The 8,867-nt window shown below is 56.3% G+C and overlaps 1 protein-coding gene across 1 annotated transcript; it reads left to right on the top strand.

Moving 5' to 3' along the window:
* The first annotated feature begins 529 nt into the window (after window positions 1-529).
* On the top strand, window positions 530-3,949 carry LOC138919842 (spermatogenesis-associated protein 31E1-like). The gene is made up of 4 exons (XM_070246442.1): window positions 530-770; window positions 1,533-1,593; window positions 2,059-2,119; window positions 2,393-3,949. Exons 1-4 carry the CDS (start codon window positions 585-587, stop codon window positions 3,849-3,851), a joined length of 1,767 nt encoding a protein of 588 aa, XP_070102543.1. The 5' UTR covers window positions 530-584; the 3' UTR covers window positions 3,852-3,949.
* Window positions 3,950-8,867: the final 4,918 nt, after the last annotated feature.

The following is an 8,867-nucleotide window of genomic DNA, read 5'->3' as shown; positions in this document are numbered from 1 at the left end:
AGGAGACAAACTTTCAGCTCTCAGATGAAAAACGTCGGAGGTTCTAATGTCTGGCGTGGTGACTACAGTCGAGAACACTGAATTGCATAATTGAAATCAGCTAGGAGACTGGCACTTCAGTGTCCTCTCACACACACACACACACACACACACACACACACACACACAAAGTCACTAGGTGAGGTGAAAACAGCAATCAGAGTTGAGGACAGAGGAGGATCAGGGTATGAATCCCTGGGAACTAGATCAAATTCCTGGGAGAACTTCAGACTTTCGAAGGCCATGAGATAGCTGGCTTCAAACCAAGAATCCAGGAGACGCAAGGAACCCGGTGACCTCTGGCTTCCAGGGGGAAGACATAGAAAACTAGCTAAGGTCTCGAAGGCCCAGGAGGGTAGAGGGAGGGAGACGTAGGCTAGAGGGTGGGGGAGGGGCTCTGGTCCAGCCTGCTCCCCTGCTGTCCCCTCCGCAGCCCTCAAGAGCCCTTTGTGACAAGGCCGCACTTCTGTCATGGGGGCCTGGGGTAATAATCTCCAAGCCACTCCCAGAGCTCAGTTGCCTGAGGGCAGCACTGCATTTCTGACATGCAGAATCCTCTCATGTTTCTGAAAAGCCTCTTTGCTACCTGGCCGAGCTCCAGTTCCACTTCCTGGGTGATTGGGACCATCCTCCCCTTCCTGTGTGGACTGGGGCTCTTCCTCCTGCGCCTTCCCTCCCTGCAGAGGAATCCATCCTCGCGACCACCTTGTGAACGCAGAAACATAAGGAAGGTAAGAAACCCTGGGCAGAGACCCACCAGAAGATGAGTCTCTCTTCTGTTCTACTGTCATTTCCAAGATTCTGAATCAAAGTAGAGGGACTCCGGAACTGGCAGAGAATACAACATCCTCCTTCCACGGACAAGCCAGGCTGGGCGAGCAGGGATTAGAGAGGGCACGAGGATTTCCCTCGGAAGATCTCAGAGCAGGAGTCCAGGTGTGGTAGAGGGCTCCAGGGAAAGTCCCCAGTCCAGTGACCAGCGGCTGAGGAAGGGATGCTGAGTGGGATCTGCGTGGGAGGACGGGTCTTGAGCTCTGGTTCCCCCACCGCCTTCCTGGGGCAGGCGTCTTGAGCAGGCCTTTCCTCTGTCGGGGCTGATCTGAGGGCAGTGCTGAGCCCCCGAGAGCCTCCAGGCAGGGTCTGGAGTGGGGCTCGGGCCTCGGGAAGCAGAGTCCTCCCCGAGGAAGCTCAGAGGCTTCTGGACGTCTGCGAACGTGCGTGATTCTTGAACAGAGGAACAGTGACGAAAGAAATCCATGGTGGGTCTCACATAGAAAATCATCCTTCCTCACGTTCTCCAAAGAAGGAAGACACCAAAGATCCGTTTCACGTTCTAGTCTCCACTTCAAAAACGAGTAAAAGGAAAGAAACACCCCCGGGCGCCAGGAGCTGAGTGTAGGCAGTCCTCTTCCTCATAAACGCTAAGTGTCCACGGCTGGTCCAGAGATAGGAGAGGGAGCCCCCACAGCTGCTTCTTTTTTCTCTCATTTCAGCGTCAAGTGGAGCCCAGAGGGAAGAGCAGCAGGAGCAGGAAGAAAAGGGGAGCTTTGAAAGGTAAGCTCCTGCCATTCAGCCCCGTGCCCCAGAGCTGGCCCCCATCTCCTGTCCCTGAGCGCCCAGCTCCACGGGCTCGAGGATGCCAGGGGCAGAACCCGTCCCTCAGGAAACAGAACACTCAGGGAGGTTTGCGGGAGGGAGACGAAAACCTGAGGACTTGCCACATTCTGTGCTGGGAACCAGGGCCCGGGCCAGGAGGGGCCTGGAACAGGGTCTCGTCCAGCCGGGGCACGTGGGCTGTGGTGGAGGTGGAAGCGCGTGGTCAATGACATAGCTCAACCCATCAGCAGCCTTGCCAGCCCCATCAGGGATCCGGTGGCCTTGGACACTGGTGCCCGGGTTCGACAGTCTGACCTCCCAACAGACTCCCCTAAAGGCACAGTGCACGCAGCCTCCTGTAAGAGCCCTCTCCACCGCCCCTGCCCCGCTTTCAGTGCTGTGACCCAGTCTCCTGATTTCTAGCTCCCAGAGCTGCTGGGAAGGGCCTGGCAGAAGTGCGGGGCCAGGTGTCGCTTTCGCACAGGTAAGGGATCTTGCCCTTCTCTCCCGGACTTCTTGCTCCCAGAGTCTCTGGTGTGGCCCCAGGGCTGCAGGCAGCTTGGGGCTGAGCTGGGAGGGGAGCCACGGGGACAGGGGTGGCCAAAGGCCTGCGGTGAGGCAGAGCAGGAGAATTTGGTGAAGTGGAGGTGGGGCCATGGAGGGCCATGGCTCCCAAGGGGCCACCCCCGCCTGGACTGCCCTGCTGTCCCGGGCCCCTCTGCTCCCGGCTGCAGCTTGTGCCTCCTGGCTCCCGCAGCTCCCCAGGGAGGCTGTCTTCCAAGGGATGCTCCCATCGCTCATCATGTCAAGGCTACCCTGGGGAGGCGAGCAACACAGCATACGCCAGAGCCCAGCAGCCACGCGGAAAGCCTGTGGCAGGTGCTACTCTCACCATGACTCCAGCACATTCCCTGGGGCCTCTGACCCACACCCCTATACCTCTGGCCTCCACCCTGCCGGCGGAACCTCCAGCTGACTTGACCAGAATCCCACCGGACACTACTGCCATGAGCACAGCTCCAGCTCACTCCTCTTGGCCATTTCCCAACTCAGGCCACGGCCGCATGAGCTGGCGCGTCGAGTTCCTCTCGCAGTGGCACATGATCAAGGTCTTGTTCTTCCCCGGGTCAGCGCACCTCCAGTCCCAGCAAGGGCACCTGTCCTGCCACCGACCAGTGGCCTCATTCCGGGGAGGCCCCACACACAGGGAGGGAGAGACGGAGAGCCCCTCACTTGCCAACCCTGATGCGCCAAAGCTGCTCAAGATGGAAATCAGGAAAAGAACACAGACGAAGGCCTGGCCAGAGAAAGAAGAACAAGACGCCCCAGGCAGCCCTCAGATGCTCGAAGCACCCAGTATCACGTCTGGGCTGAATGTCCGCTGGCGCCCACCCTTCCCGTCCTTGGAGTCGGCTGAGCTGAACGCAAGTGAGGCTCAACCCTTGGCCCTTCCACGGTCTACTTTTCCCTCCTCTGCCACCCGTGATTCCGGCACCCGCTTGAAGGCCGACAGTGCAGAGTTCTCGGGAAAACCTCTTGAGCCCCACCCAGGAGAGAAACATAAGACTTTGACCACAAAAGCATCAGTTCCGCGCCTGGCCCCTCCCCTCCCTTCAACTTCCCCTGTGAGTGAGGAAAACCAGAAGGCCCCGGGAGGGACCCTACCTGGCAATGGCTGTGGGCCCTCCGAGGCCTCTCTGATGGGACAGCAGGGCCGGCCGCCTTCTCCGAGCTTCGCATTCAGCCTCTCGGACAGAAATGGGCAGAGCGGGACGGTCGTGGGGGCCGAGCAAGGCCGTCTACACCTGAGTCCAGGGTCAGCAATGGCCAGGAACGAGCCTCTGAAAGAGAGTGGAGGTGGGGCGTCACCAGAGCCCTGCCGTGGGGTGGCAACACTGGAGGGCGAGTCAGGGTCCCAGTCTTGGAGCCAGGTCGGAGGAACAGGAGACGCCCTCGGGACCAAACCCCTCCAGGCCCTGCCGGAAAAAGAAGAGGTTTTTCACGTCAGCCCTCTCAGAAAAATGTTGAGACGCCTCCTGCCCTGCCTGAGGCCCAACAAGGAGGAAGCACCAGAGGAGCCCCTTGCAAAGGCAAGCCCGCGTCAGCCACCGCCCAGAGCCAGGCACGGGTCACACGCAGCTCGGCGTCGGATGGCAGGGCTGTTCAGGCGCCATCCACAGTATCATCCTTTGTCTGGGCGCTGGGAGACAGACTGAGGGTTCGCCAAGGACTTCTGGTTTTTCTCCTGACCTCACCCTCTGTGCTGATGGTGCCTTCCAACCCCGATTTCCCCCAAATACATGTTTTTTTCCCCTGAGACCTGGTGGCCTCCGTCTCGCCCTGCTAGGGGTAGAAGCAGGGTCAGGCTCCGCCCTCCCTGAGTGTCTACTGTGGCTTCCAGAAGGGGCAGGGCCATGGGGGGAGGCTGACTGCAGCGTGGCTCACGCGCCCTGGCCCCAACTCCCTCATTGCACGCGAAGTACCCATCACGCCATCCTTACAAAAACAAACGGAAGCTTTAGGCTATTCCCAGATGAGCAAAACCTCTAGACCCCAGCCCAGGATGGGCCCCACCCGTCCTCTCCTGCGTTCTCTGGCCCTTGAGCTTCTGGGGCTGTAGGGAGGGGGTTTGCAGAGGCTCCGGGAAGTGTAGAGACAGAGTCACAGGTCACAGGGCGGGGAGGGGAGTGTGGGGCAGTGCTGGCCCTGAGTCCGGAGCGGGAAAGCTTGCCCCGCACCCCGAGCTCTTGGTGGGAATAGATGACGCTGCCCCAGGAGCTTCTTCTGTCCCTGCTGAAGCTGCCGTGGAGATGGGCCTGCGCAACCCTCTCGGCCCAGCGTCGCCCTCCCTCTGTCCTTGTCACAGTCTGGAAGAGCAGCGACGACCACGACTGAGCTCCGGCCTCTGAGGGTGGGCGGTTGGGGAGCACAGAGGCTGCTGCGGGCCTGTCCCCTCCGCCCAGAGGGGCACAGGGCCCTGCTCTCCTGCACCTGCCTTCTCCTCCTGGGGAATGGAGCCGGGGGTGAGTGTGTGGCGGCATGATCTGATGGTGGGACACTGTGCACCTAGGCTGGGACCCGGGAGAAGGAGACAAAGTGCCACCAGAGTTTAACCACTTACCTACTGAAGGACAGTTTTTGGTTTTTATAATGTCCCCTATGCATAAAGCTGCTATGAACTTCTGGGGAAGGTTTTGGCGTGAACCTAAATTTTTCTGCACGGTTAATATCAATGGCAATGAGTAACGAAGGCTTGAAAATGGGCCAGCCTCCAGGAACTTAGAAAGAATGCAACACGCATTAGAGGTTGAAAGGCTGAAACAGGGCAGAGAGACTAACCCTAACACCATATCTTAGATTGAGCCATTTCCTCAGGAAAAAAATGCCGTTACCTAACGCACGACAGGTGCCGAGGACGTGGGAGGGCCAGGTATCACCACATTGAATAAAACACTGTCAGAACGTATCTGGACAGGAGACCCCTGACCTTCAACCTGTCACAAGCTCTTTGTTCTTCGTCTCCAGAGAACATTAAGTAGACAGAGATCCGCACCTGCGGAGCAGGTCCCCTGAATGAACTGGATTTCCACTTGAATTAAGAAGAAACTAGCTCATGGTTGCTGTGGACTCAAATTATTTGGGAATGAACACACAACTGCAGTTTCTCACTTGAGTACTAGCGCAGAATCGCTAGATTAAATGGTAACGGAATCCAATGAATCCCAACAGAGCAAGAAAATGTCAGTGCGTTCCTGGCCCTCCTATCGCTTCTCTATTGAACGGAAGAGAAAAGGGAACCTTTCTGAAACTCGTCTTAATATCGGAGCAGCAGGCAATTCCTGTACTTCTGTCTTCTGCTATGACAGAGATAGAAATCATCGTGTATGTCAGGGAAACAATCCAATTTCCCTAAATTTGGGGTGGGCGGTCTTTATTTAATACCAGGGGTTCCCCTCTACTATTGACACTGTTCCAGGTGGGTCAGGTTTCCCGGAAGAGCTTTCCGATTGATTTGCATTTTAAAACACATTCGCTCCTCATCCTCTCTCTGAGCTGGCAGGCAGGCCAATTCAGGGAACACGCGGGAGGCCCGAGTCATGTCAGTCCCTGACCTGGGCAGCTGGCTTTGAGGAGGCCCTGAGTCCAGAACTCTTGCGTGCGAGAGCCTGAATGTGGGACTCTGGTCACAGTCATACGCTAGCCAAGCGTCCCAATTAGGAGTCCCAGCTCCAGAAAAAGGTCTTTGTTGGACTTCAGAAGAACAAAGTTGTTTTAACTGTTGAGAAAGACGTTAAAGATCATCTTGGGGCCTGCTAAGAGAGTTACCCTGTTGCAAATTCTGCTGTGATCACACACATTCGTAAATCGGGAACGTATTTATCATGTGAAGCTAGTAAGAACAACGTAGACCTTAACGCTTTTGGTATAAGTAAGATTACCCTATTATCAGTTAAAAGAGTCTCTCTCCGTCGCTGTGTGTATGGATAGCTGTGTAATAAGTATAAACCCGGATATCTAAGCACTACCTGTCCAACGAGTCTGAAAAGTTAACACGTTGACCAAAAAGTACAATCCCTAAGTGAACCCCCAGTTCTCACTGAAAAAGGCATGTCCGATGATGTCACCAGGGAATTCCTCTAGGACTCGAAGGGCCCTCTTTCTACAGGTTCAGGCAAGACTCGAGGCTCCGGGGGCCCGGAGGGGGCAGGAAGGGGAAGGCAAGGCCAACTCTGAGAAAGAGATCGCGTGGCGGGCAAACCGGGGAGACCAGAAAGGGCTGCCTCAGACTGGACTCCAACCCGGGCCACGGACCCGGCCCCAACGTCCGCTCTCAAGAGCAGCACTTCAGCTCACTCGAGCCGTGCCCGGCTTCGGGCTGGGCCACACAGCCGTCTAAACTCTGGAAACGGAAGACGGTCTATTTCGGGCGGAATGAGAAGAAACAGGGTCAAGACGACAGAAAAGCTTAGAGAAAATGAGAATGTGCTGAATTCTCTGGTTGGAAAGGCCTGAATTGGTCTGTGCAAATGTGTCCACGCCTGCGTTATGTATGGGCGCGCGTGTGTGTGTGTCTGTGTGTGTGTGTGTGTGTGTGTGTCCAGCACGTCCCATAAGTCTTGGTGAAGGCTTTCTCACTTCAGAAGTAGAAATGCGACTAACATAAAACACATTACTGGGAGGTTTAGTTACTTAAATTTTGATTATGCTTATGTTCCGTAAGAAATGATTAGTTTCCATTTTTGGGTGAGTCGTCCTGAGCGAAGATGGCAAAGGTTGATCGAAACAATAACAACGTTCATATTCAAAGCCAAACAAGCGTAAAATAAAGTGGGACTTCCAGATTGACGAAACCAAAAGCTTGTTACGTGGACAAATGGAGTGGAGACTGGCACAACATCGATGAACCTGGCGGGCGTTACGCTCAGTGGAACAAGCCAGACAGAGGAAGACAGATACTGCCTGGGGTCGCTTAACACGTGAACTCGAAAAACGACAAAAGAAAGGTCAATTCACAGAAACAGAGAGTACAAAAGTGGTGGCCAGCGGCTGTGGAGTGGGAGGGAGAGGGAGAGGCAGGTCAAAGGGGACCAACTCTCAGCCCTGAGATCAAGGAGCTCTGAGGATCTCATGTCTGACGTGGTGACTAGAGTCGAGAACGCTGCATTCTATAACTGAGATCAGCTAAGAGAGCAGCACTTCAGTGTCCTGGCACGCACACACAGAGTCAATAAGTGAGGTGAAAACAACAGTCGGAGTTGAGGACAGAGGAGAATGAGGGTGTGAGTCCCTGGGAACTAGCTCGAATTCCTGGGAGAACTGCAGACTTTCAAAGGCCCTGAGATAGGTGGCTTCAAACCAAGAATCCAGGAGAGGCAAGGAACCGGGCGACAGCTGGCTTCCAGGTGGAAGAAACAGAAAACCAGCTAAGGTCTAGAAGGCCCAGGAGGGTGGAGGGAGGCAGTTGGAGGCCAGTTGGCGGCGCAGGGGCTGGGGTCCAATCGGCTGCCCTCCTCTCGCCTGCCCCTCCCCCCTCCCCCCTCAGGAGCCCCCGTGACACGGCCACAGTTCCACGATGAGGGCGTGGGGTTCTAATCTCCAAGTCACTCCCAGCGCTCAGTTGCCTGAGAGTAGGACTAGACTTGAGACATGGAAACTCCTATCTTACGTCTACAAAGCATTGTTGCTACCTGCTTGAGCTCCAGTGCCGCCTCCTGGGTGATTGGGACCATCCTCCGCATCCTGTATGGACTGGGGCTCTTCCTCCTGTTCTTCCCCCCCTCCCCCAAGAGGAATTCGCCCTCACAACCAACTGACAAAAGGAGAAACGTCAGGAAGGTAAGAAATCCTGGACCCAGACCCACCAGAAGACGAGTCTCTCTCCTCTTTTACTGTGATTTCCACTTCTCTGAATCAACTAGAGGGACCCCAGGGACGGGAAAGAACAGAACATCATCCTTCTAGAGACCAGCCAGGTTGGGTGGGCAGGGGGGAGAGTGGGCACAGGGATTTCGGTCCGAAGACCTCCGAGCAGGAGTCCCGGTGTGGTAGAGGGCTCCAGGGAAAGGCCCCAGAGGCCAGCGACCAGTGGCCACGGACGGGATGCCGAGTGGGATCTGTGGGAAGACAGGCCCTGAGCACCCGTTCCCCAGCCACCTCCCCGGGGCAGGTGTCTCAGGCGGGCCTTTTCTCTGTCGTGGTTGATCTGAGGGCACAGCTGAGCCCCCGAGAGCCTCTGGGCAGGACCTGGAGTGGGGCTGTAGCCTCAGGAAGCAGAGTCCTCCCTGAGGAAGCTCACACGATCCTGTACCTCTGAGAAGGCGCGCGCTTCTCGAGCAGAGGAACAGTGACAGAAGATGCACGCTGGTCCCACATGGGGACCTGCTTACGATCCTCAGAGAAGGAAGACAGCAAACGTCCATTTTGTGTTCAGTTATCCACTTCAAAAGGAAGTAAAAGGGAAGGAACACCCCAGAGCCCCAGGAGTTCAGGGTAGGCAGTCATCCCGCTCACAAACGCTGTGCGTCTGCGGCTGGTCCAGAGAGAGGAGAGGGAGCCTTGGGGCTCAGACCCCGCAGTTTCTTGTCTTTTCTCTCACCTCAGCGTCAAGTGGAGCCCAGAGGGAGGAGCAGCAGGAGCAGGAAGAAAAGGGGAGCTTTGAAAGGTAAGCAAGCTCCTGCCATTCAGCCCTGTGCCCCAGAGCTGGCCTGCACCTCCTGTCCCTGAGCGCCCAG

This window comes from Equus caballus, chromosome 21, assembly GCF_041296265.1.
Source record: "Equus caballus isolate H_3958 breed thoroughbred chromosome 21, TB-T2T, whole genome shotgun sequence".
In the NCBI taxonomy this organism is placed as follows: Eukaryota; Metazoa; Chordata; class Mammalia; order Perissodactyla; family Equidae; genus Equus; species Equus caballus.
The sequence above is the reverse complement of the archived record's forward strand: the minus strand, read 5'-3'. Positions and strand labels throughout refer to the sequence as shown.